Source organism: Onychostruthus taczanowskii, unplaced genomic scaffold (assembly GCF_017590055.1).
Source record: "Onychostruthus taczanowskii isolate IOZ18803 unplaced genomic scaffold, ASM1759005v1 scaffold64, whole genome shotgun sequence".
Taxonomy (NCBI): Eukaryota; Metazoa; Chordata; class Aves; order Passeriformes; family Passeridae; genus Onychostruthus; species Onychostruthus taczanowskii.
This window is the reverse complement of record NW_024504122.1, coordinates 4,809,434-4,825,422: the sequence shown is the minus strand read 5'-3', so window position 1 is coordinate 4,825,422 and position 15,989 is coordinate 4,809,434. Positions and strand designations below refer to the sequence as shown.

The 15,989-nt window shown below is 54.4% G+C and overlaps 2 protein-coding genes across 3 annotated transcripts in view; both read right to left on the bottom strand.

Moving 5' to 3' along the window:
* Positions 1-399: 399 nt before the first annotated feature.
* Positions 400-5,497, bottom strand: SLC7A4 (solute carrier family 7 member 4). Of its 2 annotated transcripts, XM_041420418.1 has the most exons (5): positions 5,452-5,497; positions 3,265-4,314; positions 2,472-3,148; positions 1,575-1,683; positions 400-1,052 (listed from the first exon to the last, which is right to left on the bottom strand). In XM_041420418.1, the coding sequence occupies exons 2-5, from the start codon at positions 4,244-4,246 to the stop codon at positions 859-861; spliced, it is 1,962 nt and encodes a 653-aa protein (XP_041276352.1). In that variant the 5' UTR covers positions 4,247-4,314; positions 5,452-5,497; the 3' UTR covers positions 400-858. The 2 variants fall into 2 exon arrangements, with proteins under 2 accessions (XP_041276352.1, XP_041276350.1); XM_041420416.1 differs by lacking the exon at positions 5,452-5,497 and having other exon boundaries at positions 3,265-4,542.
* Positions 5,498-8,738: 3,241 nt separating this feature from the next.
* LOC121344508 (protein DGCR6) overlaps positions 8,739-15,989 on the bottom strand; it is an 8,013-nt gene continuing 762 nt past the window's right edge. The window contains exons 3-5 of the mRNA XM_041420538.1: positions 15,590-15,690; positions 11,562-11,702; positions 8,739-9,505 (exon numbers count right to left, since the gene is read on the bottom strand). Coding sequence (XP_041276472.1) covers positions 9,422-9,505; positions 11,562-11,702; positions 15,590-15,690 — 326 coding nt within the window. The 3' untranslated portion in view covers positions 8,739-9,421. The remainder of the gene's footprint in view (positions 9,506-11,561; positions 11,703-15,589; positions 15,691-15,989) is intronic.

Below are 15,989 nucleotides of genomic sequence, written 5' to 3'. Positions count from 1 at the left end.
GGGTGCAGGAGAAGTAGGGAGCTGGCTCCAGGCAGACCAGCCCAGGGATGCCACTGGGGACCTCCAGGGGCAAGCCAATGTACCTGGAGTCCTTAGGACCCATACCCTGCTCAGGACTGGGGCAAGAGCCTGGCCATGACATTATCTTCCTGTGGGCATGGCCCCCAGTCCACCCCTCAGACAGCCAATTCCAGCGGCTGGGAAGATGCAGCTGGGCTTTTGCTGTGCCAGCCTCCACAGGCTTTCCTGGGGTGCCTTCCCAGCCACCCACTCTGGCCCTACCGCTTCTCCATGTCATGTCTCCAGCTGCCCCTCAGCTCCCTCAGGCCCAGCCTTTGAGGAGAGCAGCCCTGGGCATAGGGATGGCAGGGGTGCCTGTGGGGATGCATGATTGGCCCCTGCCTCCTTCCGAAGGGGACTCTGCAGGAGGCAGGGGGGCTGCAGTCAGGATGAGAGTCAGGATAGGCAGCACTGGGCTGCCTGTCCTGGTCCCTAGGGAATCTCTGCATGCCCAGGTGCATGGATGTGCTGGCAGACAGATGTACTGCACAGTGGCAGAGTGTGCTCGGGGAGAGGTGAACAAGGACACGGCTCCTCATGAGCAGGGCAGGCACTGGGCTGAGACCCAGCTCTTGAGTGCAGGGGATGGGGAGGGAGGCAGCCGGCCCCTCCACACTCTGTCAGAAGCGTGTGGGGAAGGGTGAGCATCCTCATCCTCTCCAGGTGGAGCCCCACACCCAGGGCAGCCCCGCTGGCTCTGCTGTCAGAGGGACCAGGAGGAGGGGGGTGGGTCTCTCGCCTCACTGCGGGAGGAGATTCCGACGCTCCCATCTCCAGGCGCCCCCGTTGCCAGGGGTGTCATCTCTTGCAGTCATGGGTGTCGGTGTCTGGCGGCCCGGCGGCAGGCTGGGAGCTGGGCTGGACTGCTTGCACCCTCTCCTCCAGACTGCCACCCGGGAACACCACGTAGCGGGCGCTGACACGCTGGGGTCGTGGCTCCCGCAGGTTCTCCTTGCTGTGCCAGATGCCATAGCCAAAGTAGACGAGCAAGCCTGCAGCAGGGACAGAGACAGCAGGGGCTCCAGCACAGCCTGGCTGTTGGCACCATCATGGCTGGCACCACAGTGGAACGTGGCACGGATGTGGCCAGTAACCCAGTAGAGCAAAAAGCTAAAGCACCACAGGGGCTTAACTGAGCTGCACACAGGAGGAAAAGTGTCCTGCCCAAGGTTATAAGCATGTTAAGAGCAAGGGGAGCACCCTCAGTCCCTGGGAAAGGAAAGGACTTCCTGAGCCCCAGGGAGCTGCCTCAGGAGCAGGGGGGTGGTTCTGGCCCAGGGCTTTAAGGAGGATCTGAACTTTTAACAGGAACAAGCTGCAACACTCTGGGAAACAGAGAGGCTCAGGAGATGTTGGGAGACCTCGCGTTGCGTCTCCAAAGGGGAACCGGAGGCAGAAAGGGGCAGGATACACTTTACAGACCCATAAATGGGGGAGAGGAACTGCCAAAGCAGCTGGAGAGTGCCAAGACAAACCCTGCTCCCCCTCCCCAGAGCAGCCATGGAAGCACTCACCCAAGAGGAGCCAGACGGCGAAGCGGAGCCACGTCATGTAACTGAGCTTCAGCATCAGGTAGATGTTGAGGATGATGCTCAGCGCTGGGGAGAGGGGTACCAGGGGGATCTGCAGGAGAAAAGGAGTTGGCAGGGGTGAGACCTGCAGGACCACATTGTCAATCTTTAAAATCATAGGGACAAAAAACAGCACTGGCAAATGTGTGGGACAAAGGGACTGTCACCTTGGGATTCTAGAAGTGGCACTTTTTTTAAGGAAAAGGAACAATGGAGCCAGGAGCTGGGAGCCAGGCTGGCAGGGTGGGCCACAGGCATTATCATGAGGACCAATCAAGCTCCTGGCCAATGATCCTGAGCCAACGTGGGCCTTGCTAGAGGAGCCAGGGCAGGGGCATGGCAGGGAAGTGGTATCACCACTGGTGTTATGAAGCTGCACTGACTACATCAGGGCTCAGGTGGGCTGAAAACAGGAGAGGGGGAGCACAAGAGGTATAGAAGTGGTTTGGAGGCTGAAAATGGTCTCCATCACATAGCTGAAGGGCAGCCAAAGTAAGGAGCTGAGGCAGGAGAGGAGCAGAGGAATTGTGGGGATGCAGAGAAGGGAGCCCAAGGTGGACAGAAGCAATCCCTGGGATCCACCCCATGGGATGGACACAGAACTGCTGGGGATGTCCCCTCCTGGGAACCAGTGGCCACACAGAGTAACAGCAGAGGCACCAACACTCCCCACACACAGTGTCCACAAACACCCTCTTCCTCGTCTCCTCCCTCCTCCTCCTTCAGCAGCTGTGATGCTTTCAACAAAGTGCTGTGCCTGGAAGCCCTGCGGGTCCATCAGAACTGCTCCCACCTCCCCTTCCCCTGCAGAGGAACTTCCTGCCTAGGCCCTGGGCATACCTGGAAGGTCTGGGTGCTGTGCTGTTGCTCGTGTGCCCAGATGAGGAGGAGGCTGAGCAGGAAGCCCAGACTGAAGAGGACCAGCAGCAGGGAGTAGCTCCAGGTGGGCAGGTGGAGGTGGGTGTTGCCAAACACTAAGATGGAGCAGAGGCAGATGGCAGACACCATCAAGGTCACCACAGCCACCGTGACCACCTCACCCGGGTAGAAGTCGCTGAGGAATTCCAGGTAGGGCTCAAAAGCTGCCTTCAGCTGCCCTGGCTCCCGCTGCTCTTTGCTCTTGTCCCTGTCTACCAGCTGCAGCTTGTCGGAGAAGGACTCATACTCCTTCAGCTCGCCCCTGGATGGGCCCTCATGGGGCTCAGGGTTGGGCTGGCCACTGGCCGCCGGTGCGGGGACATCCCCCTTCTGCTGCTGGAAGCGCAGGACAATGATGCTGGCGGCCACGAAGGTGTAGGCCAGCAGAGTGCCGATGGACAGGAACTGCACCAGGGCCTCTAGGTCAAAGACGAGGGCTAGCAGGGCCATAAGCAGCCCAAAGACCACAATGCCGACCACGGGCACCTGTGTGCGGGGGTGCACTCGGGAGAAGACCTGAAAGAAGAGCCCATCCTCGGCCATGGCGTAGACGATGCGTGGCAGGGAGAAGAGGTTGCTCAGTAGAACTGTGTTCATTGCTGAGGGACAGGTAGAAGAAGGAAGACCCCATCAGAGCTAAACCCAAACTGGAGATTGTTCCCAGCCCCCAAGGCAGGAGGGTGGGCAGCTCCCTCCCACCGCTGCCTGTACTCACCACAGATGGAGCCAGCAGCCACCAGAAACCCTGCCCAGGCGTAGCCCCTCCGGTAGAACGCATCAGCCAGGGCAGAGTCAGGGTCCAGCGTGTGCCAGGGCACCATCAGCGTCAGCACAACTGACACCAGGATATAGGCACCGGTGGCCAGCCCCAAGGAGAAAGCAATGGCCCTGGGGACAGCTCTCTGCGGGTTCCTGGCCTCTTCGCTGGAGGCTGCGATGACGTCAAAGCCCACAAAGGCGTAGAAGCAGGTGGCTGTGCCAGCCATGATGCCTGACAGCCCATATGGGGCAAAGCCACCCTCCTGGGTGCTCCAGTTCTTGGGCTGTGCAAGAACAAAGCCCATAATGAGGATGAAGAGGATGACGCCCATGCTGATGGCTGAGAAGACGTGGTTGAGCCAGGAGGACACTTTGGCCCCAAAGGAGATGAAGGCAGTAGCTACCAGCAGGATGGCAGCTGCCAGGAAGTCTGGATAGCGGGCCAGGAACGGCACCTGCCAGGCACCCACATGGGTCTCGGTGAAGTTCTTGATCTTGTGGTTAAAGATGGAATCCAGATAGCCACTCCAGGCCCTGGCCACTGCAGCCCCCCCGATCATGTACTCCAGCAGCACGTTCCAGCCGATAAGGAAAGCCCAGATTTCACCCACGGACACGTAGGTGAACATGTAGGCAGAGCCTGTCTTGGGCACGCGGGCTCCAAACTCAGCGTAGCAGAGAGCAGCCAGGAGTGAGGCAAAGCCGGCGATGATGAAGGAGATGATGACGGCGGGGCCGGCGATCTCCTTGGCCACAGTGCCTGTGAGGACGTACAGCCCGGAGCCCACCATGCCCCCGATGCCCAGCAGCGTCAAGTCGATGGTGGAAAGGCATCTGTTAAAGGATGTCTCCATCATGTCGTCCTCCAGGGTCTTCACCCGGTTGAGCTTCTGGCAGAAGCGGGTCAGGTCGGTGGAGCGGGGCAGCCATCTTGCCATCGTGGAGGCAGCGGGCCCTGCCCTCAGCAGAGTGAGGCGTCCTCGGCAGTGAGATCCTGCCTGGCGACCTGGTAGAGGGGCAGGAAGGGGTGAACATTCCCTTGGTAGTGAGGTATCAAGTGCTGGGGACAGGGTGGAAAAGCCACCAGGGCACATTCCAGGTGTCTCTGGCTTCTCAGCCAGCATAGAGCTCAGCACAGAATGTGTCCTCCTCCAGGGGTGGCATAGGACAGGGACATGTGCCAGTCTGCCAGGTGGCAGGCAAACCACAGCACTCGCAGGGCAGCATCTCCCCATTAAAGCCCAAACCAGTCTGCTCTGGCCCTGATGGAGGCTTCCTTGCTGCCTCCTCTCCACTTTATTCAACATCTACTTGAACTTCACCCTGCTGTGCCAGGACCCCACCACGGGGACATGCAGCATGTCCCTGCTCCCAGGATCCTGTTGCTTCCCCAGAGGCTACGGCAGAAGTCCAGGGCAGCTCTCATGGGAGTCCCCAGGGAGACCAAGAAGCAGCCAGTGCCAGGGACCAGCCACACTGGCAGCTGTCATCATGACAGTGGGAGGACACAGTGCGAGGGACATTCAGGTGCTGCTTCCCAGCTGCTCCATGGGGTGATTGGTGACTTTGGGGACACTCTCCGCTCCCAGTTGCCCTCCTTCCTGTGCCAGAAGCCCCACACCTACGTAAAAAAACATGTCCTGCTCGGAGGGCTTGTGCAGCCCCACTCCAGGGTCCACATCTCAGAGGCCAAAAGGTCGTGGAAAGCCCACGAGATGATGGAATGACAGGGCCGATGATGGCCCGTGAGGACAACGTGCACAATCCCTGCAGGTTGAGACCCCCACCCCTGCCCACCCAGGTCCCCGCGACCGAAGGCGGTGGCAGTACTGGGGTCCCCAATCCCAACAAACGCAACAGGCGTAGCTGGGAGGATGCGGAGCGCGGTGCCCACTGGACACGGAGCATCCCCGGAGTTCGGGGGGTGGCCAAGGGTGGGGACCTCCAGACCGAGAAGGGTGTGTGGGGGTTCCGGATTAATCCTGGGCGGCGAGAGGCGATAGTTTCGCCCCTGCTCAGCCCCGCCACGATGCCGGTTCCGGGCGGCGCCGAGCCCCGGCCCCGATCCCGGCCGCGCTCCCCCAGGACGCTCCCCACAGTGCCGATCCCAGCCCGGCTCCCGGTCCCAGGGGTTGTCGCTCACCTGCGAGGGTGGCCGGGGGCCCCGCACCGGCCCCGGCCTCACCTGCTCCGCGCCGCCGCCGCCGCCCGGCTCCGCCTCCGGGGCTCGGCGGAAGGGCGGCGTCCAGGCGGGGCCCCGGCCCAGCCCCAGGAGTGTCTCCCGGAGCGGGCAGCAGAGGCTGGGGATAGCGGGGCTGCACCTGCAGCCTCTGGAAGGGGCAGACACAGGGGCGTCCCCACGAGCCCAGGGTGGGGAGCCCCCGGGAGTGTGTGCCCGGCTGGAGCCGCACAGAAACGGGATACAGGGTGGTCATGGAGATATTCCGAAGGCTGCAGCCTGCGTCGGTCCAGAGACACGCTGGGAGAGCTGAGGGTGTTCAGCCTGGAGGATGCTCCAGGAAGACGTTAGAACCCTTTCCCATGCCTAAAGGGGTTCCAAGAGAGCTGGAGAGGGACTTGGGACAAGGACCTGGAATGACAAGGGGGAATGGCTTCCTACTGACAAACGGTAGGATTACATGGTTATTAGGAAGGAATTCTTGGCTATGAGGACGGGCAGGCCCTGGCACAGGGTGCCCAAAGCAGCTGTCGTTGTCCCTGGACCTCTGGAAGTGCCCAAGGCCAGGTTGCCTAGGGCTTGAAGCAACCTGGGATAGTGGCAGGTGTTCCTGCTCATGAGCTTCTATTCCAAGGTCTCTTCTAACCCAAACTACTCTGTGACTCTGCAATGGAACAGTTATCCCAAATCCCATCCACTGGATGCAGTTCTGGCTGGAGCAAGGGGCTGAGATCTTGCTCCTCTGCCTCTACTCACTCTGCACTGGAGCAGCTACCTGAAGGGCAAGCACATCCTCTGTGCTCAGGTGTTTGTCATGAAGAAACTGAGGTGTGGAGAAAGCTGTGGGAGGGGGAGCTCCTGAACAGGCCCCTCCAGTTCACAGTCCTTCTGCCTGGCCAGGAACACAAATCCTGAGCAAAAGCCTGTGGTATTATCACCTGGCTCAGCAAGGCAGTGAAGGGCAATCACCTCTATCCATCTCTAAGTCAGAAGGCGTTTCTTTTCCAGAAGTGCTTCACTTCGTCTTGAACCACCACAAACCTTCTGCCTCTCCAGCCCCCTGGGACAGGAGTTTCCCGAGCAGTCACTCATCCCACCCAAACCTGCCTGTTACAGGTGCCCTGTAATGCTACTACTTTTGTATTTCTAGAGAGTGAAGTCCCTCTCCATGTCACTCATAGTTTTATCTCCACCCTGCCCCCTCTTGTGCCCTTTGTCAAAGATAAAGGAGCCCAGCTCAGCTGGAAGGTGTTCCAGATCCCTGGTGTCGCCAGGGCCTTTGCAGAGCTTGTTCCATCCCTACCATGCCTTTGTCAGGGTGAAGGAATTTGCATTTAGGTGTTTTACAGCAGCAACATGTTTTTCATTTTCTTCTCTGATCCCCTTCTCATGTCTCATTTAATTTTCTGATGGCTCCTGGGCACTTAAACTGACATTTTCATGGACCCACCAGCCACCACCCAAATGTCACTCTCAAGTTGCACCCACAACTCAGAGCCCACACTGCAACTCTTGAGGGCTCCCACCTGAACACACTCACCTTCATCCACACTGGATCAAGCTCCTTATGTGGAGGAGACCTTGCTCTTCTCCTCAACAGCCCAAAATATAGGAAAATGAAGGAATAAACAGGACTTGTCCCTTCCTGCCACCCATTACTCACCTTAGGTGAACATGGGGCTGGCATGGAGCCATAGCTCTCATGTTAGTCACCTTGCACCTGAACAGGGAACTTGATCCTGGGGTTGCAACCCCTCTCCATGTCATTTCTGGCATACATGGAGCTCTGGACAGGCACCTTTGGTCCAGGTCTGTGGATGCCCGAAGCCAAACATATGTTCCTGGAACACCAGTTGAGAGTTTGGGAGCTGCACAGCTGAACCAAGGAGATGAGACAGCCAAAACCCAGCAGAACTTCCAGCCTCCTTGGGCTGCTCTCACCAGGTCTGCCCTGTGTTACTGGCAGTACCCCAACTGCAGTGGCTGGGGCACAGCAATGCTGTGGGATGGTGGCACCCTCTGGTGACACAATGACACTTGCTTGGAAAAATATCAGTATCCTCCACATTGTACTGTCCAGCTTCAGGCTCTGCTGAAATCCTGCTGATCTGATCACAAGCCACCCCAGGGGCTTTGGTCCCTTAGGATAACCTTTCCCACCAGCCACCCATGTCTAACCCCCTGCAGCTCTCCACCCTGGCCTTTCTGAAACCCAACCTGACCACAGGCATGGAAAATTTCAGCTTGGATGCAATCAGCTGCCTGGCGGAGCCATCCACAAACAGATGGCAGAAGCAGGAAGCCTGAGAGCTGCTGTTGTCATGGCAGTGGCAGAACAGCCCCTGACACCAGCTCTCCTTGTAGACAGCAGCAGTCCTGGGTCACGGGGGCTCTGGACCACGGTGGACTCCATCCTTCACCCACAGGGCAGCACAGTGGGGCTGAACCCACGGGCAGTAACCTCAATACCAGCTCCTCCAGCCACACCCTCACTCTGCTGCTGCTGCAGCCATTCCAGAGAGCTTGTGTAAAGGAAAGGGAAGCTTCTGGGAGGCAGTGTGACATCCCCAGCACCTGGGCATCCTTTCCTGCCATAGAACCCACTGTTCACCCCTGCCTTCCCTATCCTCACCTCGGGAAGCAGTTTCTTTGCCAACTGCTCTGGTCACAAACCTGACCAGATGCCGACTTCACCCAGTCTGCACCAGTGGCTACCCCGTGTCCTCCCAGGAGGATGAAGGTGCCTCCAGAGGGGAATGTTGCCTACCTTACCCCTCACCACTGCTCAGCAGTGTAGCACAGAGCTTCCACCTGAGGGTCCAGTGGCAACACAGTTCCAGGAGCTCTGTGGGGACTTTGCAGTGGTGCAGGTCCCATACCAGCCTGCTTTCCAGATGGGGACTTTCATCCAGGAGGTGAAGACTCCACACAAACAGTAGGTCTTGTCTCCAGCTGCTAAATCACAGCAGCATCATCCCCATGGGGAGGGAACACCCACACATGATGGAAATGAGAGAGGGACTCAGCCCTGAATTTCCAAAAGCCTCCTTGGTCCTTGTAGCTCTGACCTGGTGTTTGTGTCTCCTCCAGCACGAGCTCTCCCCATCATAAGGCCACCCACAAGCTCTTCCAACACCCTGAAAGATCTCAGAAACACTCCAGGCTCCTCCCCAGCTTCCATCTAACGCACCAAAAGTCCCACATTCATCAGCTAAGGACAGGACAAACACAACCACTGGCATTCAGAAAGCTGCAGCCCCAAAAGGAAAGTGTTTTATTTCTCTTAATTTGGAAACTGGTTTAAAAGAACAAAGCAAAAGCTCTGCTTTCTGAGTCAGTGGGAACACTGCAAGCACCAGTTCAGTAACTCTAGGCCAAGGCCTGAAATCCTCCTTTAATACAGACAATGCTGGCTGTATTTTGTTTATCTGTAAACAAATACAGATAATGCTGGTACGGCCTGGAGGAGACTGGGAAGGGTCTGCCTGTCTAAGAGGTTGTTTCTGCCTTAACACACAGAAACATCCTTGTAATTGTTTCCCCTGTCCCAGTTATAGCATCTAAGCACAGGGTCACCCTCACAGAGCGGAGTTCTGTGTGCTCAGTGCTCAGCCCAGCCTTGGCTCAGTGATGGCCTCAGCATCACTGCAGGACAGTCCTGACAGGTGACCATGCTCCACCAGCTCCCAGCTGAGCCAGATGCAGCTGACACTGCTCTGAGGATCCCGAGATCCTGGGGATCTGAGAGCCATCCCCAGGCTCCCAACCATCCCGTGATGGGCTCTGCCTGCCCTAGCTCTAATCTAAGTGTCTCAGCAATGTCTTCGACTCCTGTAGCCTCTTCCTGACACAATACAAAGCAAATGCATGGACAGTCTGTTGTTTAGAGGGAACTCAGAGAAAAAACTGGGAAGTGAACAGCAGATTTGCTCTTTCAGGAAAAAGTCTTCTCAGCCTCAGCTTCCTTCTGCTGCAGTTTCCGAATCAGCTCCAGCAAATTCATCTGTAGAGTCAGCTCCTGCAAAGGGAGAAAAATGTTTGTGCAAGTAGATGATTCCATTCCCTGCTGCAGAAGGACTGGCCTGTACCACCTCCCCAAGAGCTTCTTGTTCTTAGGGAATTAAAAAAAAAATCAACCAGGCAGCTAAAAACAAATGCTTCATCTTGTTCAGGTGTTTCTCTAAAACATGGAGCAGTGACATCTTACCAGACCTGCTGCAAACTGCGACTGTCTTAGGAATCCCAGCACCTGAGGATTCCTTAAGGATCCAGAGAGGTTCTTTCTTCTTGACCATGATAAATGTGCTAGGGGCTATGAAGACTGGCCAGTTCTGCAGGCTGAGGAGGGGCAGCAGCCCCAGAAAAGGTTCTCCAGGCCCCTCCCCACACTGTCTCCAGCTTCCTGACCCCTTCCCAGCATAGAAAGGCAGGAAGAGGAGAGATCACTTTGGGAGCCCTCTAAGTGGGATCCAAGGCAGGTGCAACACATGGCTGTGCTGGTGCATCAAATTCCCTGCAAGCATTTCATTCCCTATTTCTGGAAAACTCCCGTTTCCAGGACCACAATCTAGTGGAGACATCAACATTAGCTCACAGCTCCTTTGCCACCTGCTCGTTCTTTAGTTACATCTAGCTCAGAGACAACATGGTGGAGCCAATAATTTGCGAGTGTAGGTCTGTGACTCAGCCCTGTAGACACAGAGCTATGGAAATAAAAATCTATTTTTGTAAAAATATATCCCTGCACAAGGAAGCATTTAATACAGACTGGGGGGGAAACACATCAGCTGATGGGAACCACGTGAACAGATTCCAGCAGGGATTTCTTGGTGGCACTCACAGGCACAAAACAAGATCCGGGCTGGGCTTGGCACCTATCCTAAAGGCAAACATAGACAAACCCAGCAAAGAGGAACCCTACCAAGGTTTATTACTTACAAAAACAACATGAAGGGCAGGGCAGGAGGGAGAGAATGGGCTCTCTGCCTTATACAACCAGGGAATAGCAATACCGGAAAAATGAAGAGGCTTTTTCAAGCTCCACAACTGGTAATCATGTGGGTGGGTGTTAGAAAATGCCTGTTTAGCTTCATTTAAGCTGCCTTTTCTCAGCAGTAGGTTTTTATCAAAGTGACATTTAATCAGCTGAAAAAACAGAGTTAAGAACAGCCTGTCTCTGTGTTCCCTGCAAACTTGTATGGCTTTACAACAAGACTTGGGAATTTTGAGTTTTTTTGTTCCTGCGGTGGCAGGAACAAAGGACATAAAGGAATAAATAAATAAGGACAATATGGACAAACCCAGGTGTCTCCTCAGATAGTTTGAGAGCAAATGCCCTGGGGAAACTGGGAACAATTCTTTAATCAAAGCCTGAGATCATCAGCTCCAGCATGTCACATGCAAGAATGAACAAGGTGCCTAATAAAGAGTCTTGAAGTCAGTTTTAATAGCTAAGCTGAATAAAAATGCAGTAAATGAATTCTTTTAGTGCTTTTCAGACCTATTTGAGAGTCACAGGACTGCAGGCTGTTGTCACAGTGTTTTGTCCCTCCACAATGGAAAAAATACTGCAGGAAGTTGGGAATGCTGCCAAATGGTACCTGGGTTTCTGCTCTTTAGTTATGAACTGAGTACAAGTCCTGTCCAGCGCACACCACCCACCAGCAGGGAGGCAAAGGATGGATTGTTCTGTCTGAAACATCCATCCCAAATTTATCTACAGCAAATTTTCAAAAAAAAATTAAAGATACCAACCCAAGAGCACTGTCAAACAATCATGGAATGGTTGGGGCTGGAAGGGATTTTTAAAAGTCATCCATTCCCACCCCCTACCATGAGCAGGGACACCTGCCACTATCCCAGGTTGCTCCAAGCCCCATCCAGCCTGGCTTTAGACACTTCCAGGGATAGCCACAGCTGCTCTGGGTAACCTGTGTCTTACCAGCCTTCCAGAGAATAATTTCTCCCCAATATCCTACCTAAGCCTGCCCTCTGGCAGTGGGAAGCCATTCCCCCTTGTCCTGTCACTCCAGGCTCTTGTGAAAACACCTCGCCTACCATGCCCAGACACCAACCTGGGGGTTGGTGGTGATGTAGAAGCCAGACACCCCGGCCTTCTCCAGGGTGCTCTGCTGGTCGATTACTTTTTGGTCCAATTCCAAGACTATCTTCTCATCCATCATGCGCTGTTCCTCTCGGATCTGTTGCTCCATAGCCTGGAAAACATTAAAGTCAATGCAAAAGTGAAATATCTGCCTTCTTCCCATCTTTTTCTCATCTCTAAGATTTTTACTTGGACCCCAAGAGCAAGCAGGCCCTGAATCTCTCCTGATGAGTCCAAGGATAGCAGTGGCAACCCGCACAGCCCCAGTTCTTAACACCTTCAACTGCAAAGCTGCCACTCAAGAAAATGCAGGGAAGTCATGGGAACAGCCTGCTCTCTGAGTGTTTGGAGGCCAGGAAAGACAATGAGGAACCGATCAGTGTCTGAATCCCTTTCTCTGATGAGTCACCACCTGAGCTATGGCTGAGCTCAGCCTGAGAACTGTGTGCCCCTCTCAGGTGAGGCTGAAGGAATCCTTGGAGGAATAACCTCAACAAGATGGCTCCCTGGACACTAACATGGAACTGGAGCTGTAAACCCCATACAGATCCTATTTATTTGTGAAAGGATCTGAATGCTGGGCTCTATTTTTGACAAATTGAGAACATGATGAAAGAAGGACTTTGCCAGAATAGCTCCAACCAGGAGGACATGGCCACTCTTGCCTCACCAACATCTGCCCAAACTTCAGCAGAGAGTTTCTGTGCTGCCTCCAGAGAAGAAGGGAGCCCAGCAAACAAATGCATGCTGGAAATCAGGAGTGGAAGCAGAGAGCAGGACTGCAGGGGACAAGAAGAGAACATATCAAGTAAAGAGCGCCATGTGTGCAGAAGTGATACAAGCTCACCAGGCTGCACTGAACAGCAGACTTCCTTTGCAAGCCACAGGGAACACCAGGAATCATCAAACCCCATCAAAAACCAATGACAGGCTCATTTTTGTAGGGTGGGCAGCAGAGTGAAGGGGCAGATCTGCTGCTCAGCTCTGCTCAGGTGAGACCCCACCTACAGAGCTGCCTCCAGCTCTGGGGGCCTAGCACAGGAAGGACCTGGAGCTGCTAGAATAAGTTCAGAGGAGGGCAAGGAGATGCTCCAAGGGCTGAAGCCTCTGTGAGACCTTAGAGCCCCTTCCAGTGTCTGAAGGGGCTCCAAGAGAGCTGGAGAGGGACTTGGGACAAGGGATAGAGTGACACAACAAGGGGAATGGCTTCAAATGGAGAGGGCAGAATTAGATTGGATGTTGAGAGGGAGTTCTTCCTTGTGAGGATGGTGACACACTGACAGAAGTTGTCCAGAGAAGCGGGGGCTGCCCCATCCCTGGAAGTGTCCAAGGCTAGGATGGATAGGGCTTGGAGCAACCTGAGATAGTGGCAGGTGTCCCCACCCATGGCAGGATGTGGGACTGGATAAACTTGAAGGTCCCTTCCAACCCAAACCATTCCATGACTCTGTGCTTCTCCTGCAAGAAGTAGGAAATAAATAAACCATTACAGAGTATCCAAAGGAAGGCAACAAACACGGTGAAGTGCTTTGAGGGGAAACCATATGAGGAATAGATGGTCTATTCAGCTGGAAGAGACCGAGGGGAGACCCACTGAAATGAAAACTTCCTTGAAAGGGGAAGAGGAGGGGCAGACACAGATCTGTTCTCTGTGGTGATCAGTGATAGGACCTGTGGGAATGACTTGAAGTCGTGTCAGGGAGGGTTAGGCTGGATATCAGAGAAAAGCTCTTCCCCCAGAGGGTGCTGGCACTGCCCAGGCTCCCCAGGGAATGGGCACGGCCCCGAGGCTGCCAGAGCTCCAGGAGCCTTTGGACAGCACTGCCAGGGATGCACAGGGTGGGATTGTTGGGGGGTCTGGGTAGGGACAGGGGCTGCACTGGATGGCCTTTGTAGGTTTCTTCTAACTCAGCTCATTCTGTGATTCTGTGAAAAGCTCAAGTTCCAACATTTCATTCATGCAATGCTGCCCCTTTGTAACAGAGAACACAGGCACATGTTCAGCTGGAAACATCCATGTGGTTAAACTATCCCAACTACACAGAAAGGCAGAAGTCACAAACCCCAGTGGCTGGTGGTTAAAATGGCCTTGGAGGGGAGCTGAACGCCTCCATCCAGCCACAATTCCTGGTGAAAATTCAGAATTTGTGTGACAGAACTCTTGGCCATGAACAGTGTGGGGAAGGGCTGAGGTATGTCTTCAGATCCATGGGTCTCTGGAAAAGGTGTGACTTAACAAAGAGCAGTTATCCCTCACATGGGGCAGGAGCTACCTCTTGGAACCTCTCCTGGATATAGAGCCCACAATTAGCACGTCAGGTGAGAAACCTTCACAGAACCACCTGCAATTAAGGAGGATGCAGAACTTGGATCCACTAGAAGGTGACTACACAAAATCTGCTCCAGAGAAAACATTCAGGGCAGGATCTCATGGCAATAAAATGGGAAGAAACTCAAGATAACTCCAGCCCCAAAAGAAGGCAAGACAGAGTGATGACTGCTTCTTCACCAAAGGATGCTGAGGAACAAACCTAAGCAAGCTCTGTCCTCACACTTTCTTCAGTGCAGGGGTTCACTCCCTTTGTGGGAGACTCAACAGATTAAAATGCCTCATTCCCCAGACTTTCCTTCCTCCCACCCACCTCAGTGTGCCATTGTCTCCTTCACTTACTATGCTGGAGGACTGACTTTCTTTGGGCTTGAAAAAAACACCCAAATTTAAGTGTCTCACATTGCTTAGTGCTGGCATCTAATTCTGGGTTAGAGAAAAGTGCCGTATCTTGGACAAATCTGAGGCACACAAGTTTTGCTTCAGCCCTGCTGGCCAAGGACCCTGCATGATGGGCTGAGCTTTTCTAAATGCCATGGGTTCCACTGAGGAGCCGAACATCTAAAACATACACCTTGCATTGCCTGTCCTGGGAGACCAATCCCGAGCTATCTCATGGGAGCTGGTCATGGGAACCTTTAACCACAGAGGGCACCTCCAATTATACCCATATCAGAGATGATCAATCTGTTCCCAGAATGCTCCACAGCAGAATTGTCAGTGGATAAAGACAGGAAGAAGTGACTCTATTAACACCTGGGAGAGGAAAACAGAAGAAAGGTAGAGGGCAGGTAGGAGGAAGTTGCACAGCATGTGAGACAAGGAGAAGTGAGACATAGCTGGGCAATTTAATGAAATACTTTAAAACAGGAAACCTTTAAAACAGGCAGTAGAGATTATTGCTGGAAGTCTAATTTACTCAGAGACAGACGTAACAAGGACAGGTACCAGAGGTCCAGCCTGGCTTTAGTTACCTTAACAGGAAATAAGGAATGTGGAAACACCAAAGAATCCAACAACAGCAAGCACTGACATGGTGCTTGCCATAGGCCAAGGCAAGAAACTGTTCTCATCCACCTAATGTGGACCAAAGCAGTTTCAACTCCACTAATTAACATAACCAGCTACTTGCCACTTTCTTACATTACAAAACTGCCTCTATCTATCACCAAGAGGTGACAGAAAAGTCCTCTGGGAGTGAATATTTTTGAAATGTCTTGGGATGCTCTCAGAAACTCTTACTGTAATTACCAAACTTGAGGTGTTTCCTCCTTATCAATGGTACTCCTATAGGATAGGTACACCTCTCCCATACAGCCTTCAGCCCACCAGATAATGATGGATGGATCATGAAAGTACTGTGGAGAGCATTGCCTTTGGAGCAGGCTCCTGAGCCTCCACAATTCTCAGATCACACCGGGGATGGCAAGAGCCTTGAGGGGACAAAAGGTATAGCAAGAGGAGGAGGCCTCTAGACTGGGGTGGGGAACCTAGGTCTGTGCTAGCAAGGCCAGCCAGGACAGCTGGTGTCTCCTGAGGCTGCAGGATAGGAAAACCCAAACTCTCTGCAGATGCTGCAGAGCTCCTGCAGCAACAGGGCTGTGAGAGCCCTGGGAAGGGACACAGCTCTGCACCCCTGCCACCCCCACCTCCAGCCCAGCCCCTCTCACCTCCATCTCGCGCTGCTGGGCTGCACGGAGCAGTGGCAAATTGTGGGGCCTGCAGCACTGCTGGGCCTCCTTGTGCCGATGGAACAGCTCCTGCTTCAGCCCTGCCAGGGGCACGGGGGGCTCAGGAGGGCACGCTGTTGCCAGGTACCCCCAGTGCTCTCCCCACAACGTGCAATGTCACTCTCTATAGCTCCCTTATAACCCACCCCCAGGGCGCCACAAACCTGCCTTTCCAGTGCCACCCCCAACCTGTCCCTCTCAGCGTCATCCCCAGCCCCCAGTGTCCCCATCACAGCCCCCCAGTGCCCTCTAGTGCCACCCGCGGTGTCCTCCACTGTCTCACAATCTGCTCCCTCAATGTCACTCCCCGGCCCCTCACTATCACCCCCCTCCCCCCCTC

Bases quoted from the DNA above. Each gene is read 5' to 3' on its own strand.
- SLC7A4 (XM_041420416.1), bottom strand. From the start codon at position 4,432: ATGCTGGCTGAGAAGCCAGAGACACCTGGAATGTGCCCTGGTGGCTTT. The intron at 3,149-3,264 runs GTGAGTACAGGC...CCTGTCCCTCAG, and splicing joins GGCTGCTGGCTCCATCTGTG to CAATGAACACAGTTCTACTG. The intron at 1,053-1,574 runs GTGAGTGCTTCC...TCCCTGCTGCAG, and splicing joins CGCCGTCTGGCTCCTCTTGG to GCTTGCTCGTCTACTTTGGC.